Source organism: Anthonomus grandis, chromosome 22 (assembly GCF_022605725.1).
Source record: "Anthonomus grandis grandis chromosome 22, icAntGran1.3, whole genome shotgun sequence".
In the NCBI taxonomy this organism is placed as follows: domain Eukaryota; kingdom Metazoa; phylum Arthropoda; class Insecta; order Coleoptera; family Curculionidae; genus Anthonomus; species Anthonomus grandis.
Window position 1 is genome coordinate 32,380,003 of NC_065567.1, and position 17,369 is coordinate 32,397,371.

Sequence of the window (17,369 nt, forward strand, 5' to 3'; positions counted from 1 at the left end):
TTGCGTTTAAAGTTTTTAAGATTGGAGCGGTTTTTTTTTTGTGTGGAGTCGATAAACTCCGGCGTTTGTAAAGTTTCTTGGTGTAATTTACGTGTTGGGATTATACTGATTACGGATTTTTTTTGATAAATTTACTTTAAAAGGCACATTTTTTTGAGCGCATGCAGGGTATATTTTCGTCTTATATTATTTACTGCGGATCTCCCCAATGTAACTTTTACATCATTAACCCGCGCTTAAGTTTGATTATTTTCCAAACGTTGAGCTAATTAGAAATTTAGATTTTCCCCGGAACTTTTCCGAGAATCGGGCCGCGACCGAGCTTTCTTTGAGATGTATATTATTACTCCGTTAATTACTAACCAATTAAGAAGCCCTCTTTAATATTCGTTAAATAGAAAATTAATAATATAAAACCAAAAACTTTGCACCGTTTACTGCTTTCCGGTTGAAAACTTACTTTGCCTTTAAAAGGAGTTGGACTTCTGATGATATAATACGATTTTAATTAATTTTCTTTGTATTGTTATGTGTAATTTTTTTTTCAGTGCCTAAAAAAAAAACTTCATTTTATTCAATCATTGATCTACTCCTTAGCACGTGTTTCTATTTGGAAAAGATTTTTTTGCATAATTTAAATAACTATTAAAGTTTTTAGCTGATTTTCCAGATTTTTGGACGTTTAAATATTTAAAGTATTTTTTTATTTTTATTGAAGTATTGCTGCTAAATCTTCCAGCTATTGGATTTTTTTTTGTATGCCTAGGACTTTATTAAAAAGTATTTATGATTAAATATATGAAAAATATGCAAATTGTAAAAAAAAACCATTGATAAAAAATTAAAAGGGACCTCTCATTTTATTGCAGGGATTTGACGTATTTATTTGTGTCTTTTAACCACATAAGTTTTTTTACATTTTTTTAATTATTTCTAAAATTTTTAACTAGTTTAACGGGATTTTTTTTCTAGGCATTTAAATTTGAGTCTATTTTGGATCTTTATTGCAAATTTAAAATAAAATCTGAAATTTTGGTTTTCATTCCACTAACTTTCTGGTGGTACATTAGTAATAAGTTATTATCTAGTTTTTTCTGTTCATTTGTCGGTCATATTTTATAACCTTGGAAGAACCATTGATGCAACGAATTACAAAATTCTTTCCGTACTCTTCGCTTTTTGCCTCAAGTTCTATTATTGCTTTTTTATATTCTGTACAGTAGTCTAATCAGATTTTATCTTGCAATCAAATTGCGCTAATTTTTCTTGGCTTTTAATACAGGATGAATCAGTATAGATGACTTTCAGGGGCCCACAAGAATTTTCTTACCTCTTACCTATGCGAAGAAGCTTTTCTACTTTATTCATACTACCAAGACTCGGCTTGATATGTAATGTCTCAAATACTTTATACACAACCTTCTTTTCATCCTCCATTTTCCCCAATAATTCATCGCTACCTAATTCTTTAAAGTTTTTTGATCTGATTGTCCTTCATTTCGCTAAAAACTTTTTCAGGATTAATTTTAGACTCACCATGGTTGCATTTCTGATGTTTGATAATTTAAAGCTAATTTTTTATAAGTTCCACCTCCCCCTTCAACTCTCAAACTATAAGTTCCGATGCATTCGACTCTATACAGGCTGCCACAATACACCGTTTTTGAACCTTCAATAGTATTATTTTCCATTTTACTATTTCAGGTCCTAACCTCACTTTTGAAAAAATCAAAAAAATTTCTTTGCAGATTAAAGTATATCCATAAACTTATTATTGGCGTTCAGCAAGGACCTTCAAATGCACACTTCACTGACATTTTCTATATTCTACTAATGAAAACTTAAGACGTAAATTGGAGTCAACATATGGTCTTGAGACGTGAGTCCGAAAAAACGAAGAAATTACTGCAAATACTACAAAATGTGAATGTGGAATAGGAACACAGAGTGAGAAATCAATTAACCCTAAAGATACCAAAGAAATATAGACGTGAGAAATATCGCAACTTCTACTAACTAAAATTCTAGTGGAAAGATTCATATTAACACAGAACCTACCTCAACTCGTTCCTCCTTAAGATCAACTTTCAACGCTAGCTGTTCACGAAGAACAACATCTGGATAATGCGTCTGCTCAAAAGTTGCTTCCAGTTGCTCCAGTTGTTCTTCGCTGAAAATCGTCCGGTGTCTGCGTTTCCTTTTTGGTGGTTGATGGTGATGGTGACTAACGGTTCCAGCTAGGGAAGCTGCTTGGGAGGCTGCTGCAAGAGCATGTACGTAGCCTGGATATAATCCGGGGTATGCCATTGCTGAAACAATATGGAGTGGTAAAATTACAGTTAATGACAGTTTTGATAAGAAAGCAGTCCTTGGTAAAACAACATGAACTAAAGTATTTGATGTTCAGTAATAAATTATAAGTTATGAGTGGAATTTTTAAATTTGAAAGTGTTAGGTTAGGATTACGAAGAGAAATTTGTTTAGTAAGTTTTTCTTTGCAAGAACAGAGTGGACCACATAAGATAGCCCAATTCAATTTCTCAGAATCTTCAGAATATTCAGAGTGGATACCAACTTTGTTAACTTTAAATGGGACACTCTGCATTCGACTGTTCAATTAAAGTTTTTTTTTTGCTTCCTTTCATTTCTTTATAGGATATTTATAGAATTTTTAATAGCTGCATGATCGATAGGTGATGCAAATCCTAATTTTTTGCGTTCTTCAATAATTTTTAGGATGTCTTCAGTCACCCAATATTTACGTCTGTCGACATTGGGCTTTGGAGTACCTACACGTACTACATCCAAAATGATTTTTTGGGGTTGTTGCCATATTATATCTATGTCGTTCTGGTATACGGATGCAGCTTGGAGTGCGTTTTGAGGATTTATGGGCTTAGGGGTTTGCAGTTTTTTTGTAGGTTTTTGATATTGATGTGGATTTCACTTTCATCTCCAGCTCTGCTCTAGGCTCTCTTGTGATTTCTTATGTTCACCTCTTTCATTTCTGGTACCAAATCAATATTTACCTACAATGTTTTTAATATATATGTCATTTTTCCAGCAGCTTCAATCTTTAACAGGTACACTAATTTGTGTACATATTTGAAGTATTGCTGTCGTTAAAAATCTTCCAGGTATTGAAGTTTTTTTTGTATGTCTAGGAATTTATTAAAAAGTATATATGATTAAATATACAAATTGTAAGAAAAAAACCATTGATAAAAAATGAAAAAGGACTTCTCATTTTATTGCAGTGATTTGACGTAATTATTTGTGTCTTTTAACCATCACATAAGGTTTTTTTAATTATTTTTTTTTAAGTAATTTCTTAATTTTTTCAGATTTTTGGGATTTTTTTTCTAGACATTTAACTTCGAATCTATTGGGGATTTTTATTCCAAATTTAAAATAATTTTTCATTATTTTCAGGCACTAAGAATCATTTTCTATATCTTAAAGAAATTTGATATTAAACACTTACAACTAACGCATATTCACAACAAAATAAATTAAAGACACAAAAGAGAAAAATGTAATAATATGATGTATTTTTATTTTAAGGATACAATTTATTAATACACTGGCTGCCACTAATGAAAATTTTCGTCTTCTAGAAAGTGCAATCGCCGTTGAATTAGCTCAATACATAGCACATACCGAAACATTTGCGAAGCCCTATTTATAAGGCATTGTTGGCAAAATAGATCCTGTAACATGGTGGCAGGGTTATTGCTCGAAAACAGCTATCAAGGATTTAGCAGTAATCATTTTGACGCTTCCGCCTTCGTCAGCCGCGACTGAGCGAACATTTAGTAGGTATTCGTTAGTCCATACTAAACGTCGAAATCGTTTGACGGTGAAGAGAGCGGGACCTTAATCTGATAGCCAAAGAGTCCCAAGTCAATGGAGGTAAACCAACCTCAATCCTTGGATACTTCCACGTCTAAACAGACAGCTCCTCCTCTGGGTGATCAGGTCCATGATTTATTATTAACATTAGAATCTGAGAATTCAGAGACTGATGAGTCCGATGACGAAGAGAGCGGGGCTCACGATTTCGATTCCAATAGTAGCATTGCGCCAGAAAGTTTCGATGGGCTTGACTACTGTTGATCTTGATATTGATCCACAATTAGAGTACCTGAGTTAGGTTAAAACTGTATTTTTGGTTTATTGCAGATTGCAGTTTATTTTTTTATATAAAGCTTTTTTTCGAGTTACTTTTTACTTCTTACATCATAAAACGTTTCACATATTATTTCCATGTTACCTACTTTGTATTTGTATTTACATTGCATAGCACACAAACTATGCTCAGTTTTTAAGAATATAATATCAAACCTGATCGGTAACATGAATTCTTGTATATTCTTTAAAAACCCCTTTAGATATAATATTTGGTTATTTATGATGAATATTCTTATTCTATCCGGATTTATGAATATTATGATGTTAAGGTTTTTATAAAGTTAGAACAATAATTCAGTGTCGGTATTTTGCAAAGCATTAGGAGAATATTGAGCATTTTTCTAGGCATTTTGAGAAAAAATCATGAAAAATAAGTTTTTGAATACTTTACCACATCCCAAACATAAATTCTCAGGTTTTTCTCGTTTATGCTCGTTCGTGCTCAGGGAACAATCTTTTAAATTACGTGCTCGAGAATTTTACATCACTATCTCTGTCTATCCCCTCTTTCACTGTGAACCAGCTAACAGCGACTTAATTACACTGGCATTTGGTTCAGACCCTTTGAGTAAATTATTTACAATTACCAGTGTCATTCCATTTTTTAATAAAATGTTGTTTTTTTTCACAAATCTAATCTTATTAGTATAATAAATCTTTTCTTATGTTAGTAGTAGTATTAGTGTGTGTTATAAAATATTATGTAAAAGAAACATAACTAATATAAAATATAATACCCTATACATTAGAATACTTTGTCCGGACTTACTTTAAAATTCTGTATCTGCTCATTTGTGCTCGATACAATATTCTGTATAGTTTCAGGCTTGTGATGTCCAAAAATGAAGAAAGCTAGACTTAAAGTAACAATTACAGAGGCAATTAAAAAGTTTTTAGTCCTCATTTGAGTCACAGTTAAACCTTGTGATGAGATCTTGCAGAGCTTGTCAGGCCTCCAAAGATTTAAGTGATACTTAATAGCAAACACTAGAACAATACTAATAAAAGGCATTTCCTAAATTTATTTGAAAGATCCATTATTTCTTTACACTATTTTCCTTATTATTTTGTTTGTTTACAACCACTAAAATCAAAATTAGTATTTGAAGGCAGGTTTGTGAACAGCATACTGTACCGCGACATTGCCAATATTCCGGTGTAGGCTGAAAATAATATTATATAATGTCATTATTATATAATACATAATAATGTTTCTTCTTAAATAAAAGATGGACAAGACTAGTTGGTTTAGGATTTTCAAGAAAATAGCAAGTTATAGTCAACGTTAAACTACGAAATCTTGCTTTCGCACAAAAATTAAATTATTTTACTTTAAATTATTAAATTATTCGCTAAAAAGCACAAAAATTAAAAAGGATTTCTTATTGACGTAATTATGAAAATCTTCAGAATCATTTTGTATATCTTCGAGGAATTTAAAAAAAAAAATTTATGGCTAAATATCTTAAAAATATATCAATTAAAAAAAAACGACAAACAAAAATAAAAAAAAAAATTCTTATTATATTGCAAACACTTGACGTAATTATTTATGTCTGTTAAGCATGTGAATTTTTCTTAAACATTTTTTAATAAATATTTTTTTAAATAACTTCTCCTGTTTTTCAAATGTTTCTACTCTTTGATTTCTTTCAAGCATTTTTAGTGGTTTTTCTTTTAATATAGGCATTTGAGTTTGAATCTATTAGGGATCTTTATTCCAAATTTAAAAGAATTTTTCATATATTTTAGGATTTCAGAATCATTTTCCATGTGTTCCAGGAATTTGGTATTAATTATTTGCGACTAAAGAAAATAAATGATATAAAAAAAACATTACCAAAAACGACACAAAAGAAGTACAATCATACTGAAAAAGACAAAATATAAATGGACTTCTTATTGACGTAATTGTGTAAATCGTCAGAAAAATTTTGTTTGCTTTTTAGGAATTAAACAAATAATATTTACAACAATTGTACAAAAAAACTTCAAATAAAATAAACTCAAATATGCAGTTTTTCTCTTACACTTCAGTAATTATGTTTTCAAGTAATTTATCATTTTTTTTCGAGATTTTTGGATTTACTATAGACATTTAAGTTTAAATCTACCATTTTTTCATTTGATTTTCATTCCCAATTTAAAATCATTTTCCATATGTTTTAGGCTTTTAGAATCATTTTCTATAACGTCCAGGAATTCGATGTTAAGTATTTATAACTAAAGAATATTAAAAATTGATAAATTTTAAGAAAAATGACACAAAAAAAAACACAAACTAAAAAAGACAAAAATAAGAAAATATCTCTTATTGACGTAATAGTGTAGATCATCTAGCCATATTTTTTACATCTTCTCAGTAATTGAAGACCACAGGGGAAAAAGGATCAGGGTCCAAAAAACGAAAAATTGAGATAGACACGCCAAATCGCGGAAAAAATCCAGTATTTTACGTCTATTATACCGTACCGAGGAAAACAAATGACATGACCATATAAAGTGCGTTTTGGTATAAGCCATACATCAGGGGAAAAAAGATGATGGTCCACTCGATTTATACAAAACGGATGAGAGTCCAAAAATTCCCCACTTTTAAAAAATCTTGTATGCTAGTAAATTCGGGCGTCAACAGGAAGCAGTTTGCTTTTGTTTTTAAGTGCGGTAATGTGACTCTCGAGTTTTTGTCTGCTTCACGTGTTTCTCACGGAATTTTTAAGATGGCTGAGTGTTAGCGTTACTAAAAAAAGGCCAAAATTAGATCGCGTTTTTGACTCGTCAAAAAAACTAAGATTGCAAACACATGAAACTGGTAGCAGTTGTAATTGTTCAAGGTTAAAATGTTTTGAAGTAATTGGTGTTCAAGACCGTTTGGCGATTATTAAAAACTTTAATGAAATAAAATCCTATAATGAGCAGACCTTATACTTGGCAGGTCTCATTTCGCATGAGCCAGTTAAAAGACGGCGCCAAAGCTAACGATGAAGATGTAGTTTATCACTCATTCTCCTACAAATATAAGGTAAGTTGTATTATTGTTCTAGCTCATTACTTGTTTTACAGTAGTTAATTTCTTTCAAGGTTCGAGTAATGCGAGATAATGGAGCCAAAGAGATTCCTGTTTGATACAAGGCAATGCTGTCGTTACATGGAATATCAGCGAAGCGCATTCAAAACATCCAGCAAAAGCTTGTTAAAGACGGACATGTTGGTGAAGATGGTCGTGGTCGACATTCCAATCGACCAAACAAGTTACACCAAGAAACCACTAATGCTGTCTTTGCTCATATTCGATCATTTAAAGGTAGACAGTCACACTATAGCCTTCACAAGTCGAAAAAAACCTACCTACCAGAGGAGTTAAACGTTAAGAAAATGTTGCAAATGTTTAAGGAATTACATCCGACTAGATCAATTTCATATGAGTCATATAGTTCTATCTTTGTAAACAAATTTAATATTAGTTTCGGTTACCCGCGCAGTGACACATGCAGCAGTTGCGATGAATATAAAGCAAAAATTGCAGATCTTTCACAGGCTTCAAACCTTGCTACATTACATGTGACAAATCAATTTCACCTTAAGAAGGCAGAGGCTTTTTATCAAAGAAAACGATCCGAACGCAAAAGAGCTCAACAACACCGCCATATTGAAGCTATTGCTATGGATTATCAAAAAAACTTTAGCACTAGCTACACTTAGCCACTGCCAAACATTAGCACTAATGACGTATACTACAAACGACAGTTATCGTTCTCCTTATTTAATATTCACGTTTTAGCCAGTGGTGAGGCATTTTTTTATACGTACACAGAAACCGCCGCAAAAAAAGGAGCAGACGAAGTTGCTTCTATGCTGTTTAATTACATACTTAATGAATTGTATCCCGAAGATCAAGAACTTGTGATTTTTTGTGATTCGTATTGTGGACAGAATAAAAATTATACTTTGTTTCGAATACTTCATTATGTTGTACATAAAGTAGGCCGACTTCAGTGTATAAAAATGGTTTTTCCAATTAGAGGACATAGCTACATGGAATGTGATCGTAATATGGGCTTAATCAATTCCAAAGCTTTTGTCGAACTTCCTTTCGATTGGAATGATCACATTCGAAATGCCCGTGTTAAACCAAGTCCCTTTAAAGTAGTTAGCTATGAATATCAAGAGATTTTTCGAAGCTGGACTGATCATTTAACAAACTATTATGTAACAAAATGTCCCTTTTAAACCCGCCCAATCAGAGAACTGCTCTTAAAAAAAGAAGAGCCCAGAATGATCGATCATCGTGATTCGTATAATGGAGGCTTTATTTCAAGCGTCGTAGTGCCTACAAAAAAAACTGGGAACTACCAAAAAAGGAAAAGCGAGAGGAAAAGCAGCCAAAGGCAAATTAAAAAATGTAGACAATATAGTTGGTATATTAGATCTACCTTCAGGACAATTTGAACTTCCAAATTTCAAATATGAAAACAGGATTCCCATCAATGCTAAGAAATACCAAAACCTGCAGGATTTAAAACGTTTTTGTAGAGTCGAAGCTCAACTTTACTTTGAAAATTTAAATGTAACTGAATACAAAATTTTTGGACCTTCATCTTTTTTTTCCTGATTTTGTGTACCATAATGAAATTTTTTTCTAGATGCTTATGTTAAAAAATTAGTAGTTTTAAACTCTTTTAGTAAAAACAAATACACAAGCCTACCTTTTAAAAAAAAATCTTCTAAAAAGAGTTAAGCTATAAGAAAATACAAGGTTTTTAAATTTAAAATCTGTTTTGCACAAAACTTTGGATTCGTGACCCTCATCCTTTTTCGCCTGTAGTCTTTAATTGTTTTTTCAAATAATTTCTCATGTTTATAGATTTTTTTTTTAAATTGAAATTTAAATATAATATGTACAAATATGACAAATTAATTAAACTCCTAAGTAGAAAAACTGGAATAAATTCCCTAATTTTCCACCGATTTCCATGAAAATCACATGTATGGAAAGGATTTTTAATTAAGAATAAAAAGTATGTTTATAAAAATGTGGAAAAACTGGATGTAAAAATATGACAAATTAATAAGACTCCCAAGTAGAGAAACAGGAATAAATTCCTTAATTTTCCACCGATTTTCTTCAAAAATAATAATAAAAAATCGTGTTTTTTTATATTTTTAATCAGCAACATTCTTTGAAACAAGATTAATGTGTAATCATATGGCCCTGAAGTATCAGATTAGGTATAGTATTCATCGTTTTATAAATATTGGATAAGTATAAATACTATATCATATTAGATATTTATAAATATATTTTTCCTTTAAACGTATTATTCCTAAAATAGAGGTTTTTAAATTTGCTGACACTATAATTTGAAAAAAAAAATCCGATGGACTTCAATCTTGTTTCATCCCTTTAAGTATTCATTTTTCCATTTGTTAACCATCTGATATTTCGATCGAATAAAAATAGTACATTTTATATGAAAAATACTAATGATTTTCAAAACTGCGCTATTTTAAAATTTTTTTTTTTCAATTCTGCGTCAGTCAACAGCGGTTTTTTTAGTCGAGGATTTTAGTTTAAAAAATTGTTAGTATAATCACCGAATATTAAAACAATCAGTGCAAAAGTTTTTAATAAATTCTCAAAAATCACTTTTTTTTTAAACGTCTATTTTAAAACCCATTATATCTTTTTAGGCCTAAACCAAAATAAATTAAGAATATAAAATTCATATAAACGTCTAACAAACAAAATAACTTATATATACAAAAATTTAATAAAATAACACTTCGTTTGAAGCTAGAGGGTTTTGCACTATACACCCTATTGATCTTTTTACATTATTTAATATTGGAGCAAAGTCTAAGGAAGTGTACGTGAAAAGGGATGTTTTATCTCTCTTAGGGATATTATTCCAAATTTGCAATTAACAGATTTAAAAAAGTTCGTTTTTTTTCCAAGGGGTTAATAAAAGCGCACCCTCATGTATGCAAAACAATGGTGAATTAAATAATAAAAATGCGGGCAACAATAAGCTTGGAAAAATATTGTTTGTATACAAATTTTTATTTACAACATATATTTCAATACCGTATAATAGTTTTATTACATTGTGTTTGTTTTTTAGCCCCATTATTTTGACTCGCCTCCCTCGTTGGTTTACTATTAATTTAAAAAAACAAAGATTGGCGCAAATAGGACTTTAATTTTGGAAAAAAACAAAATGTAAACAATGCCATAAAAACAGTAAAAATATAACATGCATATGTGATATGGTTAATTCAATGTTATGCTTCGCTTCTTTTTTTCGATAAAAAAACTGTATATATAAAAAATACATTTTCAAATTGCATTATATTTCGTTAGAACCAATTCAATTAATTTAAAAATGTGATTTTAAGAGATGGAAATTATTTTTATTTTTTTAATCTTTTGAAACTGTCATCAGTGAGGTTTGGTATAATAATATTTATACAAGAAAGATAATTGAAAATTGATAGAAATGTTGGGGAGCATATGACAGATTAGTTATTAAAAAAAATGGTGTCAAAAGGTGCACTTTTTATTTTAAATTTTTATTAATATTATTACTTGTGTAAAGGAAATATATGCATAAAATATAAGACCTAAGCAAATATTTTGGATCTTCTAAATACGATTTCTTTTAATCAATTTCAAACATAAACATAGTTAAAGAAGAACAAGACTAAGGATTCGCAAAGCATTTTACGTAAATAAAAATATGGCAATTATTTTATAGAATTTTTAACGTTAAAAATGACTTTTACATCACCAAATTATACATACTCGTTAAATCTGAGCTCAGTGTCTAAAATCAAACAAATAAATTCTTGCACAATCCATCTTAGGACGAGTAATTTTATCCAATACAATATTCAAATTAACTTTAAAAAAATCCTTTTTTGGGTAAAAAATCATGATATTTGATTTAACAGGGTTAAGTTTAAAATTGTGCTCTGAGTCTAAATTAAATTTATATAAAAAAAATGCATTTAAATAATCACGATGTTTAAAATAAAAATAAATTTAAGTGTCATCTGTTAAAGCCTATAGTTTATAGTACTGATCTAAAAAACTATAACTTTGCTCTTAGAAGGTCATAAATAATACTATCAAAAGCCTTCGAAAAATCTAAAAGTACCAGTGCTATTGCAAATCTTTTTGTCTTTGTCAATTTCTGTTAATATCATTATCAACAGTGATGGTACCAAAAGCAAGGCCTGTGCTTCGATTCTTTTAAACACATTGACTTTCTAGGATAATCTTATTAACATTCGACGTTGGTAAAATCATAATTATTCTTAAATCCTTAAAAGTAGCAGTGCAGATTTGCCTATAGATAGCGTTTTATTATGCATTTATTAATTGTGTGAGTGAAGTATCCATAAAATGACTTTAACATTTTGGTATTACTTTGATCGACTTCTTCAGAATATGTATTAATTTCATGTATTATTTTATTAATTTAATTGAATATTATTCCTTAACTTGTTAACTATATTCAAAACGTCAAAAATTACAGAACTCCTGTTTAAGTTTTTCTTTTAATATAACATACAGAGAACACATTACGCCTTACTTGAATAAGCTTTCCATTTTATCAATGACTAACAGGCGAAAATGTCATTCGCTGAGTTTTGTGCATAGAGTTTTAAAAACTGGTCAGCCACCTTATTTGCGTCGGTTATTTTACTATAGTCGACATAACCATGATACAAGGCATATAAATAATTTCTTAATTCCGCAACATAAAACTGCGAATTCCCAAAAATCATTCAGTTACGTAGCTATTAAGTTATGGAATGAACTAGCGGACGAAATAAAAACACAAACATGTACATTAACGTTTATAAAGAGTGTTAAAAGTAACTTATTGACCAAACAAGGAAATATCTTGTGATTTATATATTTAATTTTTTTTTGTATTGAACATGTGATTGAATTGATCTGTGTATCACAGGTTATTGCTTTGATTAAATCTATTATAGATTTCTAATTAATACAATACAAATTGCACGGTTTCTTTTAGCTTTTTAAGTGAAATAATTTAAGAAAACTGATTACTACGTGTGTTCATACATAAAAGTTTTTAGGATTTTATTTTATTTTGTTTTATTATAAATGTAGGCTTAAGTTTAGGTTTTATGTAAACTTATAAAAAATATATTTTTTTTATATTGACTATAAAAAATAATTTTCAAAGAATAATCGGAAATGCTCTGTAAATATTTACGAAAAAAATAAGTTATAGTATGGACAAGCATGGAAAGAAGCTAAAATTTGTCCACGGTTTAACAAAGGCGATAAGACAGGTATTACAAATTATAGGCTCATATCACTTCTCTCCTGTCCGGCAAACATTTTTGAGCCTATATTTTGTAAATTTGTAAATTTCTCTGAGCAGCAAAAGACTAAAAACTCTACATCTACAAATCTCTGTAAGATTACATAATATATTGCTGGAGCTGTTGGCAAGAAGTGCCAAGTTGATGTATTAACATACAGATTTTGCTAAGGCTTTCGACAGAGTCATACAGCATATTTCTTCAAAAATTGTACAATAAATTTGAATTTAACTAAATTCTTTGCATCATACTTGGACCTCATCTCCAGCATAGCGGGGTGTTATAAGAGGTCATGAGTCAAACTATTAATTTGCAACATCAGGTATTCCGAAGGGATCTAACCTTGGGCCAATACTCCTTTTGTTCATCAATGATCTGGTTAAGGAGGTAAATGGTTCCAATGATCTTAAAATTTATTCTGAAGCCAATAGTATCTTTGACTGTCAAAATATTCAAAAAAACTTATAAAAGATATATCCCTGATCTAAAAAAATTAAAAACAGATTACATTTTAATATTGATAAATGTTTTGTAGTTAGCTTCAATAGAAAGAAAACCCAGGTTGAATTTAATCACAAGTTGGAAGAGGCAGTATTGGCAACTATCTTTTAGGGCACATATTAAGCACATAACTAATAAAGTATCTAGAATGTATGTATGGTCATTGTAAGGCATTGCATGTATCTTATATTACAAGTATTCTAGAATATTACTCTATCATATTATTATGAATATGTAAATACGTTAATTATTCTCCTAGTTTTTGTACTATTTTATTAGTATTCTGTAGTTAAAGTTGATTCGTAGGGTTTATTTAGGGTTCTACTTACGTTTGGTTCGAGAGCCCCAATTTGGCCCCAATTTAGTTTATTTAGGTTATATTATTGTAAATCCCTGTAGTTTTAATTTTCTAGAATTTGTATACTTGCTTGTTTTGACTGTCAGTATTCTCCTAAAATTATTGGTCTCTTTCGGCAAAAATAATGAAGATAATTCTAAATATTTCGAAACTGTTCCATCGGGCTTTAAGAAGGACGCGCTTCGTGACATTTCATTCAGTTTTAATTGTTTAGTCAGTTTTTACCTTGGAAACAATTAAACGACAGTCAAGGCGAGTTAGGTTAGTGTTTTTGACGTTGACAGTAAAAGTGTGTTCCTGAATTTTGTTACAATATGGAGTCCTCGTTATAAAGCCCATAAGTATTCTATAGAGAAGATTCAGAACAAATTTTTATGATATTTATATTATAAGCAAACAGGTATATATGAAATGCACATGCCTAGGTTAGAAATAATAAATTTGCATCAAGGCTTAGAAAGTGGGAGAAATTATCTTGCAATGTTGTTTTTTTATTAATATGATTTTATAAATGCTCTGGATTTACTTTGCCAAATTAATTTGTATGCACCTAGGTATATAACACGTAATCCTATGACTTTTTATATGGACAGTACTCGTACCAAATATTACAAAAGTTCATCACTTCATTTAAAAATGGCGGCGGAACGTCATTTTGAAAAATTAAATTAAAAAGAAAGGGGGGTCATGTGATACATCGTTTGAAAGCTCCTACTGAATGCTTTATGGTCCTAGAGTATTAAGTCATTACTTCTACCCATAGCAAAATGGCAGCCTTTCAAAATCGTATTTTTTTTTCATTTAAAATAATTAAGCTTTAGGTAACACAGAAATGTAACACTATTTACAAAAGATGTTGAAACTTCAAGACAGTAAAACAATCTATTCAAGAACTCTTCACGAACATTTTGGAAAGTGGCAACATCAATATTGAGACATGCATCAATTATTCTTTGACGTAGATCGCCCCATAAAAAAAAGTCCAGAGGTGTCGGATCGGGCGACCTGGCTGGCCACTCGATAGGTCCTCGATGACCAATACACCGATTAGGATAAGTATTAGTCAAATATTCTCTAAAATTTCCGGTAAAGTAAGGCGGTGCTCCATCTTGTTGAAAAACTGTTTCCAACTCAAATTCATGAGGATTGTCTTCAATAATCTCAAGGATCAGTAATTCTACTGCATATTCCAACGTGTTTAAGTAAAGGTCCCCTGTCAAGTTTTGGTCTTTACTACATCTGGACAGGTGTAGTAAAGAAAATAAAAATAAGATTTTGAAAAGTTGCCATTTTGCTATAAGTAGAGGTAATGACTTAATATTTTATTAATATAAATTAGAGCTTTTAAGCTATGTATCACATGACCCCCTTTTATCTTATTTTATTTTTGGGCAAAATGGCGTCCCGCCGCCATTTTGAAGTTTTGCAAAATGAGCTAGAGATCAAAAAGTAGTATTTAGGTTGCTAATGATGTGTGTCAAATTGCAAATTTTTACACTGCTTAACAATCGAAGTGGATATTATAAAAATCTGCAATTTTAGTTTGCCATTGATTTACAATAAAACAAAATTAAATGTAACAAATAAATCTCTATTAAGTTCACTCACAATAGCCCTAAAAAAAATTTAATAAACAGATATCTCCTAAAAAATGTAAGTTTTTAACACACAACAGGAAAAATTAAAATAAAATTACACCCTGTAAAGCGTGCCCCAAAGTCCTGACATAAAAATTAATACCTCGTAGGTCCACCCCTGGCTCGTCTTAGTGCTGTCACCCTGTTCGGCATAGTTCTTATTAAATTTTTAATGTAGTGTTGAGGAATGTTTTGCCATATTTCCGGTAATTGATTGGATAGTTGTTCTAAGGTTGGAGGCTGCTCGAGCTGGTTTAATCTTCGAGACATTTCGGCTCATACATGTTCAAGGCAATTCATGTCGGGTGAATGTGGTGCCAGTCCATTCTGGTAATGCCATGAAATTCAATGCGATCATTGACAATTCTCGCACGGTGCGAACGCGCATTATCATCGATTAAAACGAATTCTTCGCCTATTACACCAAAAAATGGTACAATTATGTTCTCTATAATATTGTCTCTATATCGTAGAGCGTTTATTGTTTCATTTCTTAACACCACTAAATCGGTGCGGCCATCGAAACATATGCCTCCCCAAAGGCAAACTGAACCGCCACCAAAAAGGGTAGTGGGCGCCATCAAATATTTATAGTATCGCTGTCCCCTTTCCCTCCACACCAAAATGCGACCATCACACATATGTAGCCGAAATCTGGACTCGTAATCCGTAAACATACAAGACCTCCAGTTTTGAAAAATCCAATTACTGTGTTCTATTGCCCACCGATTTCTGCATGAACGATGTTTCCCCGTCAACCGTGGATGTGTGGCTGGCATGTAATCTTCTTCTAACAGTCTGATTAGAAATTACCCTCCCAGTAGCATGCCGTAAGTAGCTGTTAATTCTCGAAGCCGTAAATGTTCGGTTTCTTCTTGCGGTCACTGTTATATAGCGGTCTTGAGCATGAGTTGTAGCACGTTCTCGGCCTCCACCATGCCTGTAAGCTGCAGACCCAGTCTCTACATATCGATTCCATGCACGACTCACGACACTTTGGGACATATTTAGCCGGTTAGCAACTTCTTCTTGAGTTCGGCTCTCCTGTAGCCAACGTACTAATTGCTAGAGTTGTACTGTTTCTAACCGTCGTAGAACCATTATTTTTAAGAAAGTAAAGAGATTTATTGGTAACAATGAGAATAATAAAGTCTCTACAAGCACTTTTATGTGACTAAATTGTTAGGATTTTGAATATTTGCTATCAACAGGATTTATTTATAGCATAAAACGCAACTTGATAAATTTTATTTTTTTAAGCAAATTTCGGTAATTTATAAAATATCCAGTTCGATTGTTGAGCAGTTTATATAAATGCATTCAAACGATAAGAGGGGCGGGATACAATTAAGAGCCGCACTGTATATATCGTATTTGATCAAACTCATTGTGATTTATGGAATGTGGAGTCAATACTAGTTTAAGTAAACAGTATCTGGAAATCTAAAGTTATCAGGTATGTAATAAGCATTGAATTGCATTATATTATTTTCTTTTCCAATTTCCCATCTGTTGAGTTTGTACTAAATAAAGAAATAAATATATTATTAGGATCCAATAAATGATTGAGAATATTTAATTCATTTCTTAAAAGGATATTAAGTTCTTTTAAGCTTCAAGTCTTTTAAATATTTTTTTCAAATAATTCATTAGCGGTAGTGTCAAATTCTTTAAACTTTTATAATTCTCTCACTCCTGTATATATACTTAGATGCCCTGAAATTTCGAAGTGCCTAACTCAAAAAATGTTTTTTGATACTCCGTATATCACCTGAATGAATCCCTTATAATGGCAACATAAAGAAATCTTCATAATGGCACCCTTTACTTTCAAAACACATCTAAAATGCAAGTTCTATAATCCGCCGTTGCTTGTTTTAAAATCGATAATAGAGCCCCCAGGGGGGTTAAAGTATAAAATAATATTATGCTTTTTTTAGACGGAGTTGGAAACGGCGGTGCGGGATGAAAACGGGGGAAGACGGGTGGAAAATCTGCTTCCAGCCGGGCATTTTTGCATGCATGACTACTTTAAAGTAAAAGAAAAGTAACTTAAATATTGTTCGGATTTTTTAAGTAAGGCGATTTTAATCTTGTGGGATTTCTGTTTAAAAGCTTACTTTCCCGAGCTTTGTTTTTGTTTGCCGACCCGACCGAATTCGACTTTTCCCTGCCGGTTTTTCATTGATTTTCTTTATGACCGTTAAAGTTCCATTTAAGTTTGCCAAAGGCTTAATTTGTAACATAGAAAAAAAATCTCTTGCGTGTACGAAATAATTCCTCAAGCCCTTACGAGCTTTAAGCCCACCCGCGTCGATTCT

General features: G+C 31.1%; 1 protein-coding gene across 1 annotated transcript in view; it reads right to left on the minus strand.

Moving 5' to 3' along the window:
- Positions 1–17,369, minus strand: part of LOC126748460 (homeobox protein goosecoid) — a 47,530-nt gene that overhangs the window by 20,268 nt on the left and 9,893 nt on the right. Inside the window, exon 3 of the mRNA XM_050457715.1 lies at positions 2,059–2,309. Coding sequence (XP_050313672.1) covers positions 2,059–2,309 — 251 coding nt within the window. The remainder of the gene's footprint in view (positions 1–2,058; positions 2,310–17,369) is intronic.